General features: G+C 43.5%; 1 protein-coding gene and 1 long non-coding RNA gene across 6 annotated transcripts in view; one reads left to right on the top strand and one right to left on the bottom strand.

Moving 5' to 3' along the window:
• The window catches only part of LOC311626593, a 29,280-nt gene extending 23,666 nt beyond the window's left edge, over positions 1–5,614 (bottom strand). For 2 of the 3 annotated variants that reach the window (XR_014795727.1, XR_014795728.1), the window contains exons 1-2: positions 5,446–5,614; positions 4,455–5,164 (exon numbers count right to left, since the gene is read on the bottom strand). This is a non-coding gene — a long non-coding RNA (uncharacterized lncRNA). The remainder of the gene's footprint in view (positions 1–4,454; positions 5,165–5,445) is intronic. The other variant, XR_014795729.1, reaches the window with a different exon arrangement.
• Positions 5,615–5,640: 26 nt separating this feature from the next.
• The window catches only part of INO80D (INO80 complex subunit D), a 56,303-nt gene continuing 35,529 nt past the window's right edge, over positions 5,641–26,414 (top strand). The window contains exons 1-5 of one of the 3 annotated variants that reach the window (XM_084892181.1): positions 7,120–8,109; positions 19,227–19,267; positions 20,572–20,664; positions 20,793–21,039; positions 25,208–25,953. In XM_084892181.1, coding sequence (XP_084748307.1) covers positions 20,822–21,039; positions 25,208–25,953 — 964 coding nt within the window. In that variant the 5' untranslated portion in view covers positions 7,120–8,109; positions 19,227–19,267; positions 20,572–20,664; positions 20,793–20,821. Of the gene's footprint in view, positions 6,150–7,119; positions 8,110–19,226; positions 19,268–20,571; positions 20,665–20,792; positions 21,040–25,207; positions 25,954–26,414 lie in introns of those variants that run through there. The other 2 variants (XM_084892182.1, XM_084892183.1) reach the window with 2 other exon arrangements.

The raw sequence follows: 26,414 nt of genomic DNA, 5'->3' as shown, positions 1-26,414 counted from the left end.
CACTTTGTATTTTTAAAGACTGTGATTGAGTCTGAATCAGGCTATCAAAAGCTCAGCTAAACTTATAATTCTTTGTTGCAGATTTTCAATTATCTGGATATTAACAAATATCTGGGGGGAAACCAGTGGTCTGTTTTTTGTTTTAATGAAAATATCTGATATGCCATAATCATAGTCTTCTTTCACCTTTTTCTATGTTGAATTCAACTTGTGACTAATACTTAGTCCACTGTCATGGTACTGTTTAAAAACAAAACAAAACAATACTCGCTGACCTTGAGCCGTACTGCCTGAAAGGTATTTATTGGCAACCAACCAAAGAGAGCAGCTGGAGACCCTGCTTTGTGCCTTCAATGCTCTACGCTGTTTCATCCTCACCATGACACAGTGAGATCGGTGCTATTAATATTCCTGTTTTTACAAATGAGAAAATGAGGAAACTAAGAACGTAAGTAGCTGGCCCAGGTCATGGCACCAAGAAAAATGGTGGAGCCAAATTTCTAAGCCAGATGGCCTTGACTAGAGATTGGGGTCTTAACCACTGTGCCTCTCTTGCAAAAGAACACAGGTAAGCAATGCCCCACCCCACAAAACCTAGAAAACAACTCAGGATACTACAGTAAGAATAAGGTCACTAGAATCAGGTTGGCACCAGAACGCTTCAGGGACAAGATTTTGAGGAAGGCATCAAAGCAGAGTGGGAATTAATTGGCAGAGCTGAAAGCTGGGGCATCATGATAGACAGGAATGGCCAGGGCCTGTTGAATGGGTAAGAAACAGCATCAGCCTAATGGACAAGGTTGGACACTTTTTAATCGATCCTTATCTACTTCAGTCTCATTTCTTTCTGGATTTCCTTAAAAATAAAACAGCCTGGCCAGTGTGGCTCAGTGATTGACCTACGAACCAGGAGATGACAGTTCAATTCCCAGTCAGGGCACATGCCCAGGTTGTGGGCTCCATCCCCGGTAGGAGGCAGCTGATCAATGATTCTCTCTCATCATTGATGTTTCTATCTCTCTCCCTCTTCCCTGAAATCAATAAAAATTTTTTTTAAAAGATTAACAAAATGCAAATACCAACTGTAATATAATATAGCAACCAGATATGCATAAAATAGAAACACCAATGTATGCAATTAAGGTCAATAATACAATCTTTAGTTACTGTGATCTCTTTCTCCTGCTTGGTGTACTGTAACTGGCTTCCCCATTTTATATCTGATAATTTTCCTTATCTGAATTTAAATCAAACTATTTGAATTGTATTAATAGTTACTCCTTATTTTGATTGAATGAGATTTTCTCCTCCTTTTCCCAACCTCACTATTGAATTCTGAAAGTCTATAATGAATATATAGCAGATATGTTATATACAGGAAGTCCAAACTTATTAATGGGCTGTGTTCCAGTAAATTAGTTGTTTGGAAACTGGAATTTATTTTCCCATGGAAATAGTGGTTACGTGCCCAGGGGACCTATAAAAGCTTGCTTAACCAGGAACGTGACAGAAATGAACGCTGTCACCGTTGTGTTGAACTCTGCCTATTATTCTGGGGCTCTGTGGATTTCTCTTCTTACTGCAATGTGTTAGCTAACCACCTCTTGGGACACAGATTTTTTCATTATAAATTATGGAAAGAGCTCTCACTTATAATTCTACCCAGATCCAATCTTTAATACTGCTTCAGGGTGTTTCTTTTCACTAATCATTACTTAACACATGACTTCGGGTGGAAAGCTGTTTCCCTTAGCCTACGGTCAGGAGTCAGAAAAGTGGCCCAAGAATGCTCAGAGCCTAGGCTGAGACATCACCTTTTCTGCCGGCAGCAGGACGGAAGGCAGTGAAATGGCTCCAGGGACATGTCTTGCCCCTGCTGCTGCCCGTGACCATCTGGTTCCCAGGGGATACTTTTGGCCCATGTGGGGATTTAAAAATAAAAGATTGTCTTGGTTTCTAACTTGGCATCAGGTAATAGTCCCCACGTTCCAGTGCCTGCCTCATGTTAGAATTTGGGAGATTACCCAGTCGTGTGTGTTTTGACTATAGTTGAATCTATTATCGTAACAATAGAGGAATATGCAAGTTAACTGGGATGCCGTAATGTCACAACCGAACAGCAGGGACCTGAGGCTGCATGGCACCTGGCGGGGGCGAGGGACCTCAGGATGTGCTCTCCGCCCAGCAGGGCTTGTTGGGGGACTTGAGAATGTGACCCCCACCAGGCGCCAGGATGGGGGACCTGAGGCTGCACCCCCACACCTGGAGAGGCTTGAGGGGGGTGGGGCTGGCTGGGTCTGGGTCTCCTGCATTTTAGAAGTGCATGCAGGTGGGGGGCGAAGACTTGACTCTAGGTCCTGTGGTGTGCCCCAGACGCTGACAGGAGGGAGATTTTCATATACATTTTACTAATTTTCTTTCATCTCTGACACTTCTATTATAGAGAAAGGGCAAATAGTGATATTAAAATATTTCCTCTAATTAATCCCCTTTTAATGTGCACAAATTTTGTGCACTAGGCCACTAGTATTACAGAAAATTCACACATAAATAATCTAAAGCTATGATGTGGATATCTGGCAAATATAAAGCTTTTCTCAAAAGCATTTCTTTGCAGGGCACAGTAATCACAATAAAACCAAAATCTTTGTTTTAGATACAAACATTACCAGCAAATGTTTCCAAAACAGAAATACTTCAAGTGAAAAAAAAATGTGTCTATGGCCACCATCATAACAGTGTGGTTTTTAAAAACTTTAGCTTCTACATATATTTCACTTCTACCTTTTTACCTTGTTGGGATTTTTTTTACACTAGCTAGGGACTCTTTGTATGACTTTTGAGTTTGCCTTTAGAAATGTCAGAAAAAGCATTTGTATAACTAGGGAAGGTTTATATTTACAACCCTAGTCCTCCAAAAGATAAGCAAAACCCCCACTAAATTTGTATAACCATGTCTGCTGTCACATTTGCCATAAAGGCAGTGCATTTCAATTGAAAAATACTTTTTTTTTTTTTGCATCCTTCAAACAATGGATAGGCTTAGATATTAGACTTCACAAAGATGAAATAAGCCACTGATTGGGACTAATGAACGAAGAGGGCTCCAGCTGCTAGGTGCTCAAAGTTTGTTTGGCAAAGAACGTATAGCAGGAATTTAGCATTTCCAGGCACCTTGGAAAGTCTAGAGCAGGAGGAAGTTTTGAAATCTTACTGGAAAGCTTTAGAGCCAAGTAGGTCTACAGTACTTGAAAGTGAAGACAGTTTATCTCAACTGAATTTAAAAGGAGAAAGAGAAAGGAGGAGGAAAGAAAGAAAAAATAATACTCTTGGGGGAATCAAATGAGAGCACATGCATAAAAGTGCCCAGCGAGGTTACCAAGATGCATTAGCTCCTCAATAATGTGAGCCAAATTTGAGTACTGGGAATTTTATTGGGCAAACAGGATTATTTAAGCTCAATTATGTCAGTAGTTTTGTTAGCACCTGCAGCTTCTAGGAATTATAAAGACATTGCACCTGCAATAAGTTCAATTACTAAATGAAATATTCACTGACCAATCTAATTCACCAATCCTATATAATAAAGAGCTAATATGCTAATTAGACTGGACAGTGGAACGACCTTCTGACCTTCCCGGATGACCAGTGGGTGGGGCTGCCTCACCTGAATTTTGTGCATCAAGCCTCTAGCATTGCAAATAAAGCGGGATTTCTTTCCTGGGTGGGTTATAATTCCTCCCGTCTGGGCTACTCTGCTCAGCTGGTGGGTAAACATTAAGGACTACAACTATGTACCAGTCAAGCTTTGAAACGCTAAGATTATGCACCATATCCCAATCCCCAGACAAGTATTGGTCACTAGACAGGTTGCATAATTGGGTGCAGTCAGCACAAACACATCTTAATTTCTTAAAAAATTCAAAGTATTATCTATAAAGTCACGTCATAGTCAAGGAACAGGTTGTACAAAAACACATTTTTCAACTCCATTAGAGAAGTAATTTCCTTGTTATGACAAGTGTGTTTGATCTCCAAATGTTTAAAAAATTTGTAAACTGAAGGAAACTTCACAACCCAAGCTTCCAAGATGATAAAAATCAGTTAATTTTAATTACTTTAGATTTTTCTACCAGAGAAAGAAAAAATCTCCACAAAAGAACACTTGGACTATTCAGGTACATTGGTTTTTGGTTTTTTTTTTTTGAGGGGGGGGAGATAGACTTAGATGATAAAGATGGGGGTCAGCATGAAAATAACACTATCAGAACTTACTTTAAGTTTCTAAATTTGTAAGCTCAAAAAAAAAAACATTTTGAAGTGGAGTCATCAGTTATTTCTTAATGCAATGCAATAAATTATAAATGAAAGAGACTCAAGGCAGTCATATTACCAATCAATTCCTATTAGGTTAGCCAACATGTGTCAGACACATAACTAAGTATAAGACTCACCGTGACCTGTAGAACAAACAGAATGATCCTCTGATTATTTTCTAATATTCTTCTCCTTCTCACAAAGATAGCAAAGCCTCTCTGCCCCCGCCTCTCCTCCGGCAGGGCTCTGTGGGCAGTGCTGCAAGGGGCCGCACCTCTCTGTCCCACACTGCGCCAGCGCCCTCGGCTCCCGGGATTGAAACTTTGATTCCATGTACCTACTGAGCTTTGCTAATTAAAAAAAAAAAAAGGTTGATGACACCACCATCCACCGCCACGGATTCAAAGTAATTTTACACAGCCTGGCAGCGCCCTGGAAGTTCTGAAACAGACATTTTAACTCTCACAACAAGGCGCCTCTGGATCCCGTGGCACAACAGAGAGTGGACAGCAACACGTGCAATGCACCGAAGATGCTTGCCTTAACAACAAAACAAAACAATCTAAATAAATTAAAAAATCTTAAATGCCTGGACAGAATGAATTCGAAATAAGTCCCTTTACCTAAAAAAATCCAAAGCGGTCATCAAAACCCAGTTCCAGTTTTGCAGGGACCTTTCCTCCCGGGCGGCCTGGGATGAGACTCCCCGGAACAACGTGGTCAGTCCCACTCCGGCTGCCTTGCCCCTGGCTGCCCTCCTGCCCGGCCAGCACTGCACCGGGGAAAAGGCCCACCTGCGGGCACCATGCCTTCCTGGGCGGGCGGGGAGGTCTCACTCACCCTGGCTCTGAGGATGGGAGACAGACAGACACCCCTTTACAACCGCCTTTCCAGCAACCTCGGTTTGGAGAGAGATCCTCAGACACACAACATCTTACACGGATACCTTCCTATACAAACACACACACACATCAACAGGCAACTGAAGACCAGGTGGCTCTGAAGTCTCTGGAAGCGTATACACACTGACCACCAGACACTGAACTTCATCTGTCACAGAGGGGGGAAAACAAAAATCATGATGAGCCTAAAAAAAAAAAAAAAAATTTTTTTTAAATAGTCACTTACATGGGAAACTAGAAAATCACCACCACCACCGGGAACCCTGGGTCCTTGTCAAGAGTTCTTCCCACCAGAAAGGAGATGCCGAGACAGTGCCCCCCGGGCGCCCACGGGCCGCTCCCGCAGCGGCTCCCCCCGTCCCGGCCCCCGGCCCCCCGCTCCGGCCCCCGGCCCCCGGCCCCCGGCCCCTCGCCCCGGCCCCCTGCCCCCCGGCCCCCGGCGCCGGAGCGCACGGCCGGGTGCCCTCTCGCCCCCCGGGATGATGAGGAGGAGAAGCCCGAGCTTCCCCGGGCGCGGGGGCACCCGGCCCCCCGGCCCCCCTTCCCTCGCCGCCGCCAAGATGGTCGGAAAGTTGTCGTTTCGGAGGCCGGGGAGCGGCCGCGCTGCTATGCCGCCGCGGGGCCGGTAGTGGTGCTGTGCGAGGCTCCGCCGCTCGCAGCGCCGCCGGCAGCCCTGCCTCCCGGGCTGGCGAGGAGGTCCGGGGAGTTCCCCGCCGCCATCCCGGCCCGGAGCGCCTCCGAGCTCCCCGAACCCGGACGCAGGACCCTCGCCCTCCGGCCGCCGGGGACGGGCTCTGGCCGGAGCGCGGCGGGGAGCGGCCGCGGCGCCGCCGAGCTTCCGCGTCCGCCGCCCGCCCGGGGCCGCGGGGTGTGTGTGAGGCCGGGCCGCGGCGCCGGGGAGGCGGAGGGCGGAGGGAGCGCGGCGCAGAGGTAAGCGGAGGCGGCCCCAGGCCCGGCCCACATCCCCGGGCTCCCGTAGCGCGGCGGGCTGGGCCGCGCGGGCAGGCGGGCGGCGAGCGCGCGTACGTGAGGCCGCGGCTTGGCCGGCGCGCCGGGCCCGGACGGAGCATGGAGGGTGAGGGGGCCGGGGGCGGCGGGGGCCGGGGGCCGGGGAGCCCGCGGGCAGGTCCGAGGGGCCGGGGGCCGGAGGGCGGGCCGGGGCGTGCGGGGCCGGAGCGGAGCGGGCGGCCTGCGGGCCGGGCCGGGTGGGGTGCGGGGCGGGGGTGCCGGCTACTAGGCCTCGGGCCGGCGGGCCCGGTGGCGACCGCGCCCTGCCCCGCGCCCGGCGCCCCCCGCGGCCTCCGGGCGGGACGGGGCGCTGTGGGGCCGGGACCCGCGCCGCCCGGAGCCCCCCCGGCCCCCACGGACGCTAGGCCCGGGGCGGCGGGGCCGGGGCGCGGGGAGCGGCCCCCTCCCGGGCCCCCGCCCCCGCCCGCGGGGAGAGCGCTGGGCCGCCCCCTCCTCCGGGCCTGCGGGGCGGGGCGGGCGGCCTGGCGGGCGCGGGGTGGGGTGGCGGCGGCGCGGAGTCAGGTGCAGCCGCGGCCCGGAAAGTTTCCTTTCAGGCCCGAATGGGGGGCCGCCCTCCGCTCGGGGAGCCCCGGGGAGCGCGCCCGGCCTGGGGGGCCCTCTCGGCCGGTTCCTGTCCGTGAAGGTACTCCGCCCGCACCCCGCACCCCGCGCCCCTGCCCGCCCCACCCCGCGCCCCGCCGGCCGGCCGGCCGCCCGCCCGGCCCTGCCCGGAGCCCCGAGCCCGGCCCCGGGCCTGCGCCCGTCCCGCGCGGAAAAGTTTCCCGAGGATTTGCCGGGGTTTGGGCGGCGGGGAGGGAGGGGGGGCGGTGGGTCCAGGTGGGCTTTCTGGGGGTGCAGGCGGCTTTTCTTATCCCGGGCCCCGGACCCCGGACCCCGGACCCCGGGCCGGTCACACTTCCCGATCTGCCCCCCCCCACCCGCTCCACACCCCCTTGCACCCCGGGGTCCGTGGGGTCCCCGGCCCCGCGGGAGGGCGTGGGCGCGGGGCTGGGTGTCCGCAGCCGCCCCCGGAGGTGGGAGCTGCCCGTCCGGTGTGTGTGGTCACTGTCCTGCCCGGGGAGCCGGACACGTGAACAGCCCAAAGCGGGGGGAGGGGGGGCACCCCGGTTGTCAGGACGCGTGGGAGCGTGGAAGACGGGGAGGCAGAGGAGGTGGGCAGGGTGGGCAGGGCACCTCCCGGAGCACGGCTCCGGGGTCCGCAGTTGGTTTCTCCGGATAACTGTGTGCATTTCTGTGGTCGGGTGTCCTGGACCCAGCCGCGGGGGGAATGGGGATTTAAAGGAAATGGGTGATTGCTGCAACGCAGAGGGGTCTGCGGGAGCTGAGCCTGCCTGGCACCCCGTCTTCGCTCCTTTCGGGGTTTAAACGGGCTCAGTGGTAGCTGCGTTTTGGTGCCGTGGGCTTTGAGAGGGTTTTGTTTGCTTGTTTGTGTGTGTGTTTTGTTTTGTTTCAGTTGAAAAGTTAAATTCCCAAACCTAGGTGTCCTGGTTTTCTGGGACGGGATGCTTCCTGGGGCTGCACTTGGCCTCCCCCGGGGCTCCTTTGGTATGGAAGTTGGGATGCTAATGCGCCCTGCCCCCCGCGGCCCGCCCCCGGGATGGGCAGGTTTGGAGGTGCTTTTTCCTCTTATTTGTCCTCCCCCCGCCCTGCCCTCTGTGCTGGGCCTGGGGCAGGATGCTGGGTGTGTGTGCATGAGCGTCCTGCCTGCTGGCCGGCCGGGTGCCCCACCTCTGCCCACCTGCCCGCCCCCAGAGCACGGTCACCCGCGGACAGGGGCCCTGGCGGAGCCGCGGATGGATGGATTGCCCAGGACTCGGTCAGTGCTGACTTCTGTCAGGCATGGAAGTGGGAGACTCCTTCTGTGAGTCCTACTGAGTCTTTCCCTTTTGTCTGCCTAAAATAAAACTACTTCTGTTTTTCCCCAGCGATAGATAGATAGATAGATAGATAGATAGATCCAGCCGTTTAGCATTGTTCTTAAGGGAGGCGTGATATGTGAGATGATATGGGTTGCGTACAAAATATGCAGATTGCATTTAATGGTTGTTTAACTTTATTGATTAATTGAAATTGCTTATTGACTTGGACGCTTTTTATGGACTTGTGTACCCAAAATGGTTACTTCTATTGGAGTTTGGCACTTTTAGAGCATATGGGTTGGAAGAAATCACTCAGTGAGTCTCTTTTGCACAATATTTTAAGGTTTTAAAAAAAAAATCCCTTTGCCTCATAATTCAATATTTTAAAGATACAGGTTTAACTTCACATTCCTAAGCTTTAAAAAACTATATGTACAAATCTCAAAAGTTTTATACTTTTTCCACCCTGTAACAAAATGTTAATTTCTTAATTGCCTCAAAGACTACTTTATTCCTGAAGAAATGGTGTGGTTTATTTTCAAAAGTTACATTTTATTTGAAACGAATAAGAGGCTTCAGGGCAAAATACGGAATTAATCTTAAATTGCTAAGGTGAGATACTTTTTTACTCTTAAATGTTTAGTTCCAAAAATAAATATTTATTTTGATTTATAAGTCTGAAAGGAGGAATTTTGAATATCCCACCCCAACTATTTTTCTCAGCAAATCATGTCAATGCTATTCTTAGAGAAATGAAATTTTGATTTTGATGGGTTTTAAAATTTCTAAGTCAGTGCACCCAGAATTAAGTCATTAAAAAAAAATGCTGACCCATTCATTCTTATTTGAGATGTTCCCCCAGGGTTAGCCGCTTTCACTATCCAGGTTTGGAACAATAGTTATGGATATTGAGAGGCCATTTATTTCTGAATACAGTTAACAGTCCCCTGGTCCGGTAACCCAGTCTCTCCCCACACACACGTGGTAACTTGTAAGCAATAGGTAGATAGGTGAGAATGGGTTGGAAGCAGCGAATTGTCCCCAAAAGCAGACACTCCGCTGCATATACAATGGAGTCACAACCAAGCCCATTTAATTTATGCTAATGTAACTCTGTCCCAGAGCTCAGACTGTAATGCTGATTTCAGACAATACTTCTGGCTATTTTGAGACACGTGTAAAGATACCCTGCACTAAAACTTCAGGTTAAAATCCAGAGCCTCTCTTTTCCCTCCTGGCACTGGAGATGCCAGGCTCCCAGGTTCCGATGGTTTCTAAGACAGCTCTTCAGTTCAAGAAATTTTATTTGTAGCATAACATCCTACAGTCAGACACAGATTTGGACTGGGCTTTGGGTTCTCATCCAGCTCCCCCAGGAGATGGGTTACTTCCTCTTTGGCGAGTTTATCTGTAAAATAGAAATACCCCCTTCTGAGGTAAGGAGTAGGTGAGATGGCCCATTGTTATAAAGTTACGGCCATTAGGAAACCCCTCTACTGTGCGAAATGATTCTTGTATGAAATGTTAGGCAGACAATTAATTAATTGGGACACCCATGTGCTTGGCTCTTATTGGTGCTCCTTAAATATTAATTCCCCGAACCCACCTTACCTTTCTGTCCGCGCCATCTAAAAAGCGTTTCTCTTATTTGTTTGCCCTTTTTCTGACTAAAAGTAATAGATCCTCATGTTCATTCCACTCAGATTTATCCCAGGAGGTAACCATTGTTAACATGCTGTGTTTTGTTTTGTGTGATTGTGTGTACATACCACATAAACACAATCTTAGGGTTTTTTCCATTTGACAATGTTGTGTAGTTTTTTGTTGGTTAAAGCTTGGGCTCTGGAGTTAACCTGGCCTTGAATCCTACCTTTGTGATTTGGACTACTTACTTAACCTCATTCTCAGTTTTTTCATCTGTGAGAGAAGGTGGTGATAATACCTCCTCGTAGGGTTTCTGTGACGATGAAATGAGGAATTGCTCGTAAAGCCCTTAGAAGGGTGCCGGGCAGGGCCTTTGGATAGTGTTTTCCTCCAAAGAGTTTTAATACTTTCCATGTGATTTAAAAAAAAAAATCTGAATGAGTTCTTGATTCATTATGTATACTAAACTAATAATACTAGTGAGTATTGAGTGCTGATAGAAAGTTATAATTACCTTCATGGGGCAAATTAGTATTTTAAAAAGTATTTTATTGATTATTATTTTTTTTTTTTATTTTTTTTTTTTTACAGAGAGGAAGGGAGAAGGATAGAGAATTAAATGAGAAACATCAATCAGCTGCCTCCTGCACACCCACAACCAAGGTACATGCCCTTCACCAGAATCGAACCTGAGACCCTTGAGTCTGCAGGCCGATGCTCTATCCACTGAGCCAAACCGGTCTCGGCACAAATTAGTATTTTTGTGCCAGTAGGAAATTAGCAGTATATTCATAGAAACTTTCAGCAGCTTGCTATTAGTGTAGTCTCTGCTTTTGAGTTCTGTGAGTTGCAACAAGGTGGGTTTTTCTTTACTTCCAGCTCTTCCTCTAAAACTCTGCCTGCTGCCTGGGTGTGTGTGGCCCCTCCTTGGGAGGGCGGGGTGTGGAAGGTGATGGGAGGGTGGGTGGAGCCTTGCTGTTTCATTCATTTAGCTGTAACTGTGGGCCCTGTGATACAAAGACACATTCTCTGCCCTTGAGGAGTTTTTAGTCTAGTAGAGGGGGGGGGGGGGGGGAGCGCTGACTTACACAACCTCGGGTGATAAGAGAGGTTTTCCCTGAGGCCTGGAGGCTGGAAAGCTATTTATTCTAGCTGCCCTGGGGCAACCCTTAAAGTAAGGACTTTCCTGGGGTGTTTCTGTGTGAAGCCCTCGGGAAGTTTTAGGCAGGCACTTCTGAGGGCGGGACCTGAAAGTATGAATAAATGCCGGAGGACACAAAAGTATTCAGTGTTGCAAATTACAGGAGTTGTAGGAAGAGCAATAAATAGTGCTACCGCCTGGCCAGATCCTAAGGAACTGGTGTTTGGTCCCTTTACAATTACAAGCCCGCCTGGAAGCCTTTGGCTAAGTAAGTTATTCCCATTTTTGAGAACTGGGGATGTATAAAGGAGGGCCAGGCTGGAATCAGACCCAGCGCTGCTGAGAAGATTGAAGGTTTGGTGGCCAGGGCACCAAAGATGGAGAGAAGTGGAGAGGTTACCCAGGTAAAGTGGCCGCCCAGTTGACCGGATGTAGATTTGGGAATCATTCTTGTATAGATAACAGCTGGAGTGGTAGAAGGAGAAAATTTTGGCTTAGTCAGTGGTTCTTAGTTGTTTGTTTTTTGAGAATCTGATATCTGACGAACTTTACGGACTCTTGTCCAGAAAAATGCATTTATTCACATGAACAGCTTTGTACAATTGGTTTGAAATTTGGGATACCGGTAATAACCTAATCTTGGGGTAGATGTAGAGTAGGAATGAAAATGGAAGCTTGTAGAAGTGTCTTGTTTGACTCACTCTTTTTGTGTGTTTGTGTGTGACTTGATCACTGCCATTTCATAGATTTATAAAATAAATTTCTCAAGGTAATACTGGTGTAGGTGGCACAGGGTGTTGACCTGTGGGGTCAGACTGGACCTGGGTTCAGCAACCTTGGTATTTGAGTTCTTAGCAACAAAAAGCCAAGACATCATAGATGTAGAAGACCAAGTAATTCCTCGAAGACTGGGCTTAGGAAACAAGTTCTAGAGGTAAAGGAAGCGCCCTTGGGACTGAAGAGTGGAGGTTTTAGGGGAAGTCCCAGGGGGAGATCCCAATAGAATGTTCCACGGCTTTCCACGTGAGTCCTACCAGGGCCGGGGTCATTCAGTGCCGCTGGTCCCATATCAGCTGTGGCTGGTTCTGTTGCTTTTCTGGGCCTGGAGCTGAACTACAACTGAGGCCTCGATGTTATCTCCAGGGAGGGAAGGTCAGGGGGTCCAAACCGCTGACCAGCCATTTGCTAGAGGAGGGAAGGCCACCCTGAGGGCGAGTCCCACCCAACGTTTATCTTCTTTTGAAAAATTGAAAACTCTGGGTCTGCTTTTTATTTATTTGTTTTTTTATTAATTGCAACAGTTTACTGGAACTGGTTTGAGTCCGACCCCTTGAGAGGAGCAGTTTGCCATAGTCTGCCCTGGCCCACCCTGCTGGCCCATGTGGGTATTTCATCTCGCATCCCTAAAACGAGGGAAACTTGGGGGACATTGACGCTTGAGTGGGGGCGCAAGAGACACTAAGTCACTGGGCAGCCAGGAAGATTTTCAAGAAAGGGAAAGTGGTCAGCAGAGTCGAATGCTACAGAGAGGCCAAGAGTTGAAATAGTGTTACGTGGAGATTAGCAACAAAGAGGACATTAGTTTCAGATTCGGAGAACAAAAGAACTTTGAGGATTATAGCTACAACTTTTTCTTCCTGTGCTGCAATATAGGGTTTCCATAACAATTGAGAGTGACTGTGGCTTGGACAGGAACTCCGATGATTTATTTACTGGAGCTAATAATGCTGTAGCCAAGTCAGGCACTGCTCTGCTTAGTGATTTCCATCACAAGAACAACAGTATATAGATGCTGTATAGAAGGTAGACATTATTTTTAACATTAGATTTTTAATATGGGTTATCGGGAAGAATTCTGTGGCTTCTGTTAGCACAGCCCCAAAAGGGTGGGAGGCCCGACTTAATGGAGACTTACACTGTACCATTCAGAAAACCACTAGCAGCTGGAGAATGCATTTTAGTTCTGCAGAGTGTAGATTAAAATGATAATACTAATAAACTACTACGTACAGCTTCTAATAGTTAACATTAAGTGATTACTGTGTGCTTGATACCATGCTAGGCATGGTTCGTGAAATGCCTAATTTGATTCTAAACAACTCCATGACTATTCGAATCTCACCTTACATATGAGAAAACTGAAACCTAAATTACTTGCCCAAAGTCATAGTCCTAGTAATTAGGAGAACCAGGATTGAGTGCCATCTCTGATAGCCACTAGAGCCAGTAAATGCTCTCAGCTTCTGCAGAACTCCCCTTTACCTGTCTGATGAATCAGGTGAGGAACTCGCCTACTGTAATGGCCGTTTAAACTTGAATTCATAAAGCAGATTTATTTGTCAAGTGCAGCTTGGCATATAATAGACATTCAATAAGCATTTATTTGATTTATTTTAAAATACTTAGTTTGAACTTTACACTGACTATTGTTCATATTTTTGAGTGATAGGAAGTTTTTCTTTCCATCAGTTGATTTTCATTATTTCTAATTTTACTGCTTTCCACATTGGTGTGTGGGATGTTAGTGTATGTGTGTTTTTTAAATTAATATACTTATCTGTTTAGTATTTCCTTACATTTTTCTTGTTCTACAAAGTTGAATTAAAAGTCTTCATAAAAAGCTGCCAAAACCGGTTTGGCTCGGTGGATAGAGCATTGCCCTACGGACTGAAAGGTCCCAGGTTGGATTCCGGTCAAGGGCATGTACCTTGGTTGCGGGCACATCCCCGGTGGGGGGGGGGGGGGGTGCTGGAGGCAGGTGATGGATGTTTCTCTCTCATCAATGTTTCTATAACTCTCTATCCCTCTCTCTTCCTCTCTGTAAAAAAATCAATAAAATATATATTTTTTAAAATAAAATAAAAGTCTTCATAAAAAGGTAGAGAAGCTTTTTTAAAGACTTGAAAGTGACTCTGGGCTAACTATTCTTTTCATTTCTATTAAATATATATACTAATATTCTGGGAATTTAGGTCCAAGCTGTTTTTTTAAAATTGTAAGGTATTTAAAATTTTTGGCTCTCAAAAGAAATTTCAGTCGTTGTACTGTTGATATTTGGCTCTGTTGACTAATGAGTTTGCCGACCACTGGGCTAGGCTGTTAAAAGGGGGTAGAATATAAAATTACAGATGGCAATTAGGGGAAAATGCTGTGGCAGTGAAGTGAACATGCTTCTGAAACCCGAGACTCAAAAGAACAGTCATGACGTATAGAGATTCCCACATGGAGGTGGTGCAGTGGCGGTCCCAGAGAGAGTAATGTTCATACTTTTTGTCAAATTGGATTATGGTTGCTGTTGGAAGACTGAAAAGGCTGTAGGTGCTTTTGTTATAAGCTTACATTTCTTTCTTTTGTCTCCTGCTAATGTCTCTGTATTTGCAGGATGAAAGAAACTATAAAAATGAATTGTTTCATTTTCCAGTTAAACTCAGCATATAATATCAAGGAGGATTGTGGGTTTGTGTTGTTGTTGTTAATATTTAACACCTAACCATATTTTTTACTTTTGAATTTCGGTATATGGTATGTTTACCATGGAGATATTCTTTCTGTGAGACTATTCTCAATATAGTTGTTTTTGCTTTTGGTAATAAGAGTTTCTACAATATTTTGCTGCCACTCTAAAGTGCTTAATTATCTGCATTCCCCTCCGTAAGGGAGCATAGATCTGTTATAGTCTAAGCAAATTATTTCCATGGTTGAAGAAAATATCTACTTATAGTTGTCTCATTAGGATTTTTTCCTTCCTCTTTTAAGTGATAGTTGACATGTGTTAAGAGGTAGAGTTTAGGCATAGCATTTCTTTATGGATTAGAGATATGATAGTATTTAAATATTAGGGTCATAAGACATTTGATTACGATCATGTGAGCTTTATAATTCTGTTTCTCCTCTCTTTATATTTTGCAAGGAGTGTCAGAGTGAAGGCCATGTGAACTTTGCCTTTGGTGGAGTATGGGTAAAGAGCTTGAGTGGTGGGAGGCTGGATATAAAAAATGAAAAAAATGTAAGGTCTTTTCCCTGAGAGTTGCCTTAGTGATTTTGTCATGATGTCTTCTTTAATAAAAAAAAAAAAAGGAAAAACCCATTAGAGGAATAGTTGTTTCCAGTTTATAGACAAAGTGATTTTGATATTAAATAATACTCACTTAGAAAGAGTTAGATTTCCAAGCAGAGGGCCATTTTCTCCAAACATTCTTTCCTTTTATGGTATTTATAGTGAGTGAATTCATCAGGGAATTGAAAGTTTAAGTATAAAGATTAAGTTGAGCTTTTAAAAGAGGGATTTGAAAATGGAGAAACCAGCTGATTGTTCAAAAGTAAAATGCAAAGAATGATATAAAGTTGGCTTTTAGTATGACTTTAAAACATTAAAAATCAGAGAAAAATGAAAAGAAATTAAAAGCATTAAGAATCAAATGGGAAGAAAAAATTAGTCACAGGTGTAAAAATATTAAGATGGCAGAGAAGTTGTTTGTAAGAGGTTGAAATTAAACACCTTTGTGTAAAGGCATAGAGATGGTTAGCGAGAGCTTTCTTTCCCACCTATGGCAAATGCTGAGAGAGGGCAATGGGATAGATTACTGAATCCTCAGCATTAGAAGGACGTTGACTAGGAAGATTTTAATACATTCTTATATATTTTTTGTTTTAAAAATATATTTAATACATTTTTAAAATATGTTTTTGATTTTAGAGGAAGGGAGAGGGAGCTAGAAACATCAATGATAAGAGAATTATCAATTAGTTGCCTCCTGCACACCCCTTACTGGAGATCAAGTCCGCAACTCAGGCATGGGCCCTGACTGGAATTTAACTGTGACCTTCTGGTTCATAGGTCAATGCTCAACCACTGAAACATGCCAGCCGGCCTCTAAAATAGTTTCTAGTCCTTAAATATAAAGGCACTATTAGGTCAAAATGGAAAAAAAAAAAAATCAAGCCCTGAATAAAATAAAGAGGCAGACCTCTGGCATTTTCATTCTAGAAGATATGGGGGAAAATATACAAATTTTGTAGATAAGAAAAGTATCTGACCTCAGAATTTCATGTCCAGATAAGCTATAGATTAAGTATATTATTTAATTGACATATATTTCCAAACAGAAAAACCATGGCTGATAATCCATAAGTCAGCCTTGGATGGGGAGTGGAGAGGAAGGGGAGATAGAGAAGAGAGGTGACTATGTTATAAACCATTGAATCAGAGATAAATTAAAAACACAATGGATTAGTGAATAGCACAGAATAAATTTAAATGTAGAACCAGCATTAAAATGTTATAAACTGCCCGCTGGTTTGGCTCAGTGGTTGAGCATCAATCTATGAACCAGGAGGTTATGATTTGGTTCCTGGTCAGGGCACAAGCCCAGGTTGTGGGCTCAGGTTTCAAGCTTGATCCTCAGTGTGGGGTATGCAGGAGGCAGCTGATCAATGATTCTCTTTCACCATTGAGGTTTCTTTTTATCTCTCTGTGTCCCTTCCTCTCTGAAATCAATAAAGGATATATTGAAAGGGGGGGGGGGGAGTTATATACTATGGCAATGTAAAAATCATAATACAAGGAAAAAATATGCGTTTGGGGTGTGTAGTTTAGGAAATTTTTTTCATTCATAACATGAGGTCAATCATAATAAGGTTAAGTATACTAATTTTCTTAGTGTGTAGTAAAAAATGTTATCTAAAGGGCAAAGACTGAATCTTCCAAGAAAATAGGCTGTATAATGAAACATGCAATAAAAAGAATCAAAAGCTAAAAGCAATGTAAAAAATCCTTATATGATAAAAGGCTAATATGCAAATTGTCCCCTTGGGAGTTTGACTGACCAGGAGTTTACTGCTCGCTATTACGTGTGCTGACCACTAGGGGGCAGTGTGGAATGAAGGCCCCTGCTGGCAACCGGGGGAAGGAAGGCCTGGATTGGCCTTGATCACTGGCCAAGCCTAAGGACCCTACCCATGCATGAATTTCATGCACTGGGCCTCTAATCTATACTAATAAAAGGGTAATTTGCTAATTAGACCGGGAGACCTTCTGGACAAAGCGATGGTGGCAGGACCAAGGCAGAGGCAGTTGGGGGCAAGCAGTCCTGCAGGCAGAGTGGTTAGGAGCGACCAGGCAGACAGGCAGGTGAGTAGTTAGGAGCCAGGGGTCCTGGATTGCCAGAGGGATATCCCCTGAGGGCTTCCATATTGGAGAGGTACAGGCTGGGCTGAGGGACACCTTCCCCACCCTATCCCCCTGCACAAATTTTGTGCACTGGGCCACTAGTAAAATAATAAAATTAAGATGAAATATTTTCCAAGTAAATAAATATAAAATTATAAATTGAATAAACCCATTTATTAAAGGAAAATGACACACAGATTAGAGCAGAAAAGTCAAACCAATTAAGAGATGCCATCTAAATGGACCAGCAGATACTATTTTAGTACATAGTTTAGGCTTTTCAGACATACAATCGCTGTTGCAACTGTTCAGCTCTCCTGTTATAGCATGAAAGCAGCCATAGACAACATGTAAGTGAATTAACAGATTTGTCTTGTAAGCCAGAGTGTTCTGACCCGTGATTTAAAAACAGTGGGTAAATATGTAACTGGCAAATTGAAACAACAAAAGTGAGAGTTCAAATATTTTTGTCAGACAAGGTTGAATTTAAGACAAAATTCATCACTTGAGTTGTGTTTCCTAATGATAAAGAATGATAATCGAGTGGTTATGAATCTTATATATCAAATAATACAACTTTAAAACTTATAAAACAAAAAATATATGGAGAAATAGACAAATCATATCATAATAGGGGATTTTGACTGATCTCTTTCAATCTTGATAGAGCAAGCAGACAAAAATATGTAATAATATAGTGGATGTTAATATGATGTAACAACATACCCTGGGTACAATGAATGCGCTTTTTCAAGAATCCTTATTAGGCCCCAAAGACAATCTCAGTCAAACCCCCCAAAAACACAGAAAAATATGCAGATATGGAAGATTCAAAAATACTAAGCAAGAAAAAATGGAAATAGAATAATTCGTCCCAAAGAAGTTACAAAAAATAAAAATGAAAAGCAAACAGAAAGCATCAGCTCTGGCCATTGTGGCTCGGTTGGGTGTCATCCCCACACACCAGAAGTTGCCAGATTGATTCCATGCCCAGGTTGCTGCTTGATCCCTCGTAGGGGTTATGCAGGAGGCAACTGATGGATAGTTCACTCATACCTTGATGTTTCTCTCTCCTCCCTTCTTCTCTTTCTAAAAAATAAGAGAAAGGATTATCAAAGTTAAAACCAGCAATTGATGAATTAGAAAACATACATGGAGATACTAATAACTCCAAGAGATTTGGGGTTCATTGTGTTTTTATTTTAGAAGATACTGGGGGGAAAACATGAAATAACCTCCTATTAAACCTGACATGAACAAAGGGACAAAGCACAGATATCACATGTATGTATGAATGAATACACTGAATATGAGGAAAAAAATCACATATATTTAGGAAATTAAATGTAAGAAGTCATATTGCTAAGTTTAGCAATATGGGGATAATGTTAAAACTGATTCACTATGAAAAACCAGTACTGAGCCCAGGCAACCGTCTAAAGAACATTATACCTGGAGTGCTTTTTAACTTGCTCAAGAATATAGAAAAAGAGAAAGATTTTCTAAATTATTTTTTGAAATATTATATCAAATTCTGGCAAAGCACACAAACAGAAGATTTAGACCTTTCTTCTACTACAGAAATCTTAGATATTAGCAAGTATAATTCAGCAACACAGTAAGATGATAATACATAATGACCAAGTTGCTTTCACCCAGGACTATAAGAAGAGTTCAGTATCAGAAAATAATAAACACCATATTTTTGAAAGTATGAAAGAGAAAAATGATCATCTTCCCCAGAAGCTGAAAGAGAATTTGGTAACATTAATCATTAATTCTGTGTTTTTTTTAAAAAATAGGACAGCTTACTAAAATAGGAATTACTTGATACTTTCTTAACATAACGGGAATCATGTAAAAGTCAGCGTTATTACCTGGGTGGCGTGGCTCGGTTGTTTGGGTGTCGTGCAGTGCACCGTAAGGTTGCCAGGTCAATACCCCATTGTGGCACATGCTCAGGCTGTGGGCTAGATCCCTGATAGGGTGTGTGATGATGTTTTGCTCCTGATCTTTTTCTCTCCCTTCCCTCTCCCACAATCTATAATTTTTGTTTGTTCGTTATTTAACATGTCCGAGGCACAGTACTTGGTGTTTTGCATGCTCTATCATCCTTGGAGCAGCTTGATGATAACATAGCTACTATTATTATCCCTATTTTACAGACGAGAAAGCTGAGGCTAAATGACTTGTTTAGGATAACAAAGTAAGTCCAGATTCTGAACTTGCGCAAATATATCTTCCAACTCCTCAAGTATTTATGTGTCTTGCCGTTCACTTGTATAAGGAATTTCATACCGAGTTTAGTAAAGGAGGGAGTGTTTTTTGAGGCTTTCTGTAGCTGGAATCTAAGCTGCTCTAACAGCCATGTGGGTGGCTTTCAGACTGTAGAGAAAGGGTGTTAGACCACATCAACCCACTGCAGTCCTGACTTGACAGATTAGCTGATTCAATTTCATAGAACCATGTGGTCTTATCCTGTGTGATAAAAGACACATATGCAAATCAAACTGTGGAACTGCCGGTTGCTGTGACACACACTGACCACCAGGGGGCAGATGCTCAACGCAGGAGCTGCCCCTTGGTGGTCAGGGCACTCCTGCAGGGGAGTGCTGCTCTGCCAGAAAGAAGCCAGGCTCACAGCTGACCAGTGCAGAGGTGGTGGCAGGAGCCTCGCCCACCTCCATGTCTGACTGATGGCTTAGGCCTGCTCCCCAGGGGTCAGCAAGGGCTCCCAAACTGGGAGAGGGCACAGGCCGGGCTAAGGGACCCCTCTCCCCCCAGTGCGCGAATTCGAGCACCAGGCCTCTAGTAATAAATATATAAATGCTATTTCTGGAACTTCGTGTTTAGAGAGGTATGCGAATTGTGTCCTTTCTTCCATTTCTAACCAAATCTCCAAAGACTCATAAACCATGATTGTTATTCTATTTATTTTAATTGGGAGTGCCGTGTAGTACCAAGCACTGAACTGAGTGGTGGAAGTGTGGTTGGGTGACTAGTCTTTGGGCTCAACAGGTGGGCTAAGTGAGGGGGAAGATTGGAGGGAAAATTACTTTTTTACAAACAGGAATTTGCTCTTTTTACAATTTCATAAAAACATTTGTTACAAATTGCCAAACACTTGCCAACTTATCAGAAAATGTAGACTTTCTGAGGGAAGTTTGAGGTCCATTGTCATTGTAAAGAGACTCAGGTCCTGAAAATAGGTATAGCCTATCAGCACCAGGAATGAGATGGAAAGACCTGATGGCATTTGTTTGGTGGAAAACCCCTACCTGTTCTGAGGTATTTCCAAAACTTAGCCAGAGGAGAAGTTTTTAGTTCCGTTTGGAGGGGTAAGGTAACTTAATATTTTACGCCTCTTATTATTTTAATTCGGAATTGGGACATTGGATTACAATGAAGAATCCATCCCATTAGAAGGGTGATATCCTAGTATTTTACTTTTGAGGTGAGCAGACTTTGCTTATTTCACTTTGTTAACTAGGCCTTTTGATATTTTTATAGACAATCGGCTTCATCTTGATTCTGCAGCATTCCAAAGTGTGGTATCCTTGGGGTTCTCTTAACATTGCTATGGTGCAGAAGATTTAAAATCAGGTATGGCTATGGGGCCAGAAGTCACTCAGTAAAATTCTCAACTTAATTTGCTTTATACTCTCTGATTTACCATTTGGGTTTCTTTCTTTTTTTTCTTTTTTCTTTTTTTTTTTGTGGTGGTCTTTTAGCTGATGTTCACAAGGAACAGAGTCACGTGATGTATGAAGGGAAACATATACACTTCTCTGAGGTTGACAATAAGCCCTTGTGCTCATATAGCCCCAAACTGTGCAAGCAGCGGCGACTCAACGGCTACGCCTTCTGTATCAGACACGTTCTGGAGGACAAGACTGCCCCCTTCAAGCAATGTGAATATGTGGCCAAGTATAACAGCCAGCGCTGCACCAACCCCATCCCCAAATCCGAGGATCGCAGGTAAGAGCTGCTCAGGGGACCCCGCCTTTGATTCATGAAGCTGGGATTTTTCTTTTTCCTGACCTTTTTTCTTTTACATACAGTGAATGTAAAGGATCTTTCCTGGAGTATTTTCCTGAAATTTCCCCTTAAAACTGTTGCTTGAAGCCTTAGTACTGATGTATTTAATTTGCAGCCTTATAAAGTGTTTCTGACTTGTCATCTGCCTAAATGAGAAAAATTATAGGAAGTAAGTAATGATAATAATTTTGGAACTTTAAAATCTGTGCTTGAAAGGTAGAAAAGGGTATGTATTTATTGAAAAAGAGTTAGTTAGAAGAATGATTACTTGAGTCATTTACTTTTTATCAGACTTTATTTTTTGTTAAAAAGAATTCCATATAGAGTATGTTTGCAATAAATTAGAAACTGTGTTTTCATAGTATGGGTGGCTTTTAGCACTAGAATTATGAATTATGCCTTGCTGAATTAAAAATAATAATACAGGAAGGTGTTTTAAAGAAGTCTTATGCTGGTTGTTCATCTTTTATATTTGTAGGAAAATTCACACTAGATTTCACATTTGATCTCTTTTTCTTCAGTTCACAGAATCACTATTGATCAATGTAGTTTATTACAGAGGGCTTCATGCTTATTATATAAGACAGTTTCAAATATTTGTTATCTTTAAGTAGAAACTATGAACTTTTTACTTTTCTCTTAGAGATAAAAAGCTCATCCTTATTCCCATACATAACCAAATGTCACCTGCATAAAAGGCTTGAAAAGAAATGTGTATTTTATATTCAGAGTGAGCAATTTTTACCCTTTTAGGGTAAAATAAATAATTTGTGTTGATAGAGATCCCACCAAAATGAGTACCTATAGTATAATGTGGTGATTTGGGAATACTCTGTTAGAATTTCTAATGAGCACTTCAGGCGTCAAATTACAATACCTGAAAGTTAGAAACAGATGCTTAGTGAGGTAAGGAATAAAATTTTAATCTCAGGTGAGAAAGGGACCACTGTATTAGGGTAAACATATCTGTCCATTTGGTTTTAGCAGACTGAAATGATAATTTCTTACTCCTGCCCTTTTTAAACTTAAAGAATGGAATAACTTGGATTAATTTTTTACTTCAAGCTTCATTATAAACACGTTTCTATAATTTTGTCTTAAATTCCATTTTTCACAGTTGTGATTGTTAACCTTGGATTTTTAAAAAATTCAGCTGAAGCAAGTATCATAGCTTACAGCAAGCAGTAAAGTGAGTCACTTTGAATTTCTCCAAAATATTCTGTGAAGCATATGCCTTCACCTTTATATTCTAAGTAATTTCCTCTTTTTAGAACAAGATAAGGGAAAAGATTTTTATGTTGCTATGTAAAGAGAAGCTACTTGGTTTTTTGTTTTTTTTTTCAAAGTTGGTCCAAGAACCATATATATATATATATATATATATATATATATATATATATATATATATATATATATAATCTCCTTACCCGAGGATATTTTTTCCATTGATTTTTTTTAGAGAGTGGAGGGAAGGGGGGAGAGTGAGAGAGACACATCGATTGGTTGCCTCCCGCACTTGTACTTGCCTCCACCAGGGCCGGGAATCAAACCAATGACCCTTTGATCTGAGGGCCAATGCTCTAACCACTGAGAAAAAATGGCCAGGGATATAACTTTTTGGATATTAATATTTTTGTTTGTAGGGTTTTTTGAAAATAGAATTAAAGTAGACTTTAGCACAGGTAATATTCTTATGTTACCTCAAGAATTCAAGTTGAATTTATGTAATAATATCTTGGTAAGTCTATAAATATTGATAGTTGTAACTATACTACATGACATACTATAGAAAAGATTAATATTTTGAAAATGTACGTTCATTATTATTGATGCAGTTACTCCTTGGACACCTAGGTATTGAGATGGTTTATATATTGTTTTAGAAAAAAAATTTTTAAGGATTTTTTTTTTTTTTTGAGAGAGTGCAAGGGAGGAGAGACAGAGGAGAGAAATATTGATGTGAGAGAGACATATCGATTGGTTGTCTCCCACACATACCCCAACCAGGGCTGGGGATTGAGCCTGCAATTGAGGTAGGTGTCCTTGACTGGAATCAAACCCAGAACCTTTCAGTTAGTAGGCTGATGCTCTGTCCACTGAACCAACCCAGCCAGGGATCAAGAATTTTTAATGGATAAAATTATCTGGTTGGTGGTCAGTTAGAGGAAGCTTCTTGATATCTGGTGTCTAGCTTATCTGGTGTGTATTATAAATCCTAACTTATGGTTCTAGCTGTTTGAAATAGAGTAGTGTTATGCTCAGTGGAAGTACTGGTATAATTAAAAGGTAAAAATAATTTTATTTTTTTAAATATATTTTATTGATTTTTTACAGAGAGGAAGGGAGAGGTATAGAGAGTTAGAAACATTGATGAGAGAGAAACATCGACCAGCTGCCTCCTGCACACCTCCCACTGGGGATGTGCTGCAGCCAAGGTACACACCCCAGACGGGAATTGAACCTGGGACCTACCATTCCCAGGCCAACGCTCTATCCACTGAACCAAACCGGTTAGGGTGTAAAAATCATTTTCTAAGCTAGGACTCATTATTATAGTCTTGGTTTCAGAGATCAGTGGTTATATTAAGGTGGTTATTTTATATAATATTTTAAAATTAAGTTTGCTATAATTATATATATATATCTTACTAATATGTATATATTTGCCAGAAAAACTCATCATCAGTATGTTTACTTTTTAAAGCAGTCTAAGATAAAATTCACATCCCATATGTTTGCCCATTTAAAGTATATAACTCAGTATTTTTTAATATATTCACTGGGTTGTGCAACTGTCACCATAGTCTAATTTTACAACATTTTCTTTACCCCAGAACCCCATCAGCAGTTACTAATTCTTTTAGACTAGAAATTCACGATTGCACTTACTTTAAATGCTAGTAAGCTGTTCTGGGTGTGAAGAGGCGGAGGTTTAGGAGTTTGACTGTTATGATAGTGCCACCGGTGAGACTGCAGTGCGTGCAGAGCGAGTCTGAGGGAGCTCTGTTCTGTGCATCAGCCTCTGCTGTGTTACGTGATGAAGCACTGAGTGAGTGGCCTCATTTACCAGTTCAGGCTGCCCACATGTCAATGACCAGGAAAGTCTGATTTGTAAATTAAAAAAACAACCCCACCTTATTTTTCTTCACTAAAAAAACTAATCCATTTGTCAAGTTGAAAACAACAAAACCATTTATTCTATATTAAAGGCCCAGTGCATGAAATTTGTGCACAGGTAGGTTCCCTAGGCCTGGCCAGTGATCAGGGCTGATTGGGGCCTTCCTTTGTTCTACACTGCCTCCTGGTGGTCAGTGCATGTCATATCAAGCGAGCGAACTCCCCGTCCCTCCGTTGAACTCCTGATGGGGACAATTTGCATATTAGGCTTTTATATATATTGATTGAAAGCTTCTACACTTACTACAGTTATCCCTGAAACCCTTCCTCTTGTTGGCCACAGCTTTATGAAACTGTTCTCTGTGTGTGATCATACAGTGGATACTTGGCATTCTTAAGGGTTATGTCATAAGATCTTTTTAAATAAATTTATTAATTTAAGAGAAAGAGATTTGTTGAAAAATGATTTGTTTGAGAGAGAGGAAAAAACTTGTTGTTCCACTTATTTATACATTCATTGGTTGATTTATGTATGTGCCCTCACCAGGGATCAAACCCAAAACCTTGGAGTATCAGGAGGACTCTCTATCCAACTTATGGGCCAGGGCCCGTAAGGTCTTTATGAATTTCTAAACACTAGACTGGTTTTAGAACACATATTTTTTTCTCCATAAGAGAATTTTAAGTGACTCTTATGAGTTACTCTGTTTGCTGTGAATACAGGGTAACAAAGCTGGGCCACTCGGTATTTGAGTGACTTCTGTCTGGCGGCCTCTGCATGTGTACAGTCGCATATTTGCTTCAGCAACATTGCCAGACTTCGAGGATTGCTTCAGAGTGGAAGTTGCATATATGAAATTCATGTCAAGAGTCACTCTAATCATGCATTTTTAACATACTAGGATTCATATTTTAGAAAATGTAGTCTTATATTTTGCTTTTCTTAATATATATCATGAACATTTTCCTATGCATGTGTGTGTTTTTAAAGGTACTGCAACAGCCACTTGCAGGTACTTGGCTTTATCCCGAAAAAAGAGAGGAAGAAAAAGAACGATCCTATAGAAGAGGTGAAGGTCAGGCACCAGATGGATGCCATGGCCTTCAGCCTGGCGGTGCCCACGCTGGCCTTGAAGATGCCCAATGGACTGGATGGCATGTCCCTCTCGCCACCGGGGGCCAGGGTCCCTCTCCACTACCTGGACACCGAGTTGGAAGACCCGTTTGCTTTCAACGAGGAAGATGATGACCTAAAGAAAGGGGCAACCGTGAGGAAGAAGCTGCAGAGCAAGCTGGCCCAGAATCGCCAGCGCCAGAGAGAGACAGAGATTTTAAAAGTTCGGCAAGAGCACTTTAGTCCCCCTCCTGCCCCTTCCCAGCAGCAGCCTCCGCAGCAGCACTCCAGCCTGTCCCCTCTGTCCGCGTCCGTCAAACCTCCAGCGCCACCGCAGGGCTTAGTCTGCAAGTCCCCTCAGCCTCCGAACACCAGCCTACCACTGCAGGGAGTGGCCCCCACCACACACTCGATAGCACAAGCGAGGCCGCTGCCCCACAAGAGGCCTCTGCCCCTCCTGCCGTCCAGTAGGGCTCCCGTCGCGGACCCGCCCAGGACTGACCGGGTCCTTATGAAAGCCACCGCCTTCTCTCCTCACTTCTCCTGTATAAGTCGCCTGCAGAGACTGGTGAAACTGTGCACTCAGAAGCATCAGCTGGACACTGATCTGTTTCCCCACTTAGGTGAGTTATCTGTGCCACCGTACCATCCATGTGTGAGACAACAAAATGTGCCCTTTGCCCTAGGCTTCATTTTGGTAACGACCCCAAATGGGATGGGGTAGAATCCTTGGATACAGCGTCCCGTGGAAGAGTCTGTATTTAGGTAGACCACCTTAAAGTGAATATGCTGCTGGGAGAGGGTAATACTTGGTGACTAGGATACGGAAAAGGGAGCTGGGAGTTTAGAATCCCAGTCATAGCTTGTAGTAGTGGCACCAGCACCAGCAGCAATAGTAAGAGGCAGTTGTATTTGATGGTATGCCTCTGGGGTGTCAGTACCTGTGTGTCCAGTGAAGTTCTCTACGTGTCTTATCATAGGACTTCGGAATAATGAGAGCATTGTTAATATCTGCCAACAGTTTAAAAATGAAAACTTGAAAAAATTCCCAAAGCAATAAGTGTTCATGCTTAAGAAAATCTCT

This window comes from Pipistrellus hanaki (assembly GCF_964339955.1).
Source record: "Pipistrellus hanaki genome assembly, chromosome: 8".
NCBI lineage: Eukaryota > Metazoa > Chordata > Mammalia > Chiroptera > Vespertilionidae > Pipistrellus > Pipistrellus hanaki.
This window is presented reverse-complemented; position numbering and strand designations above follow the sequence as displayed.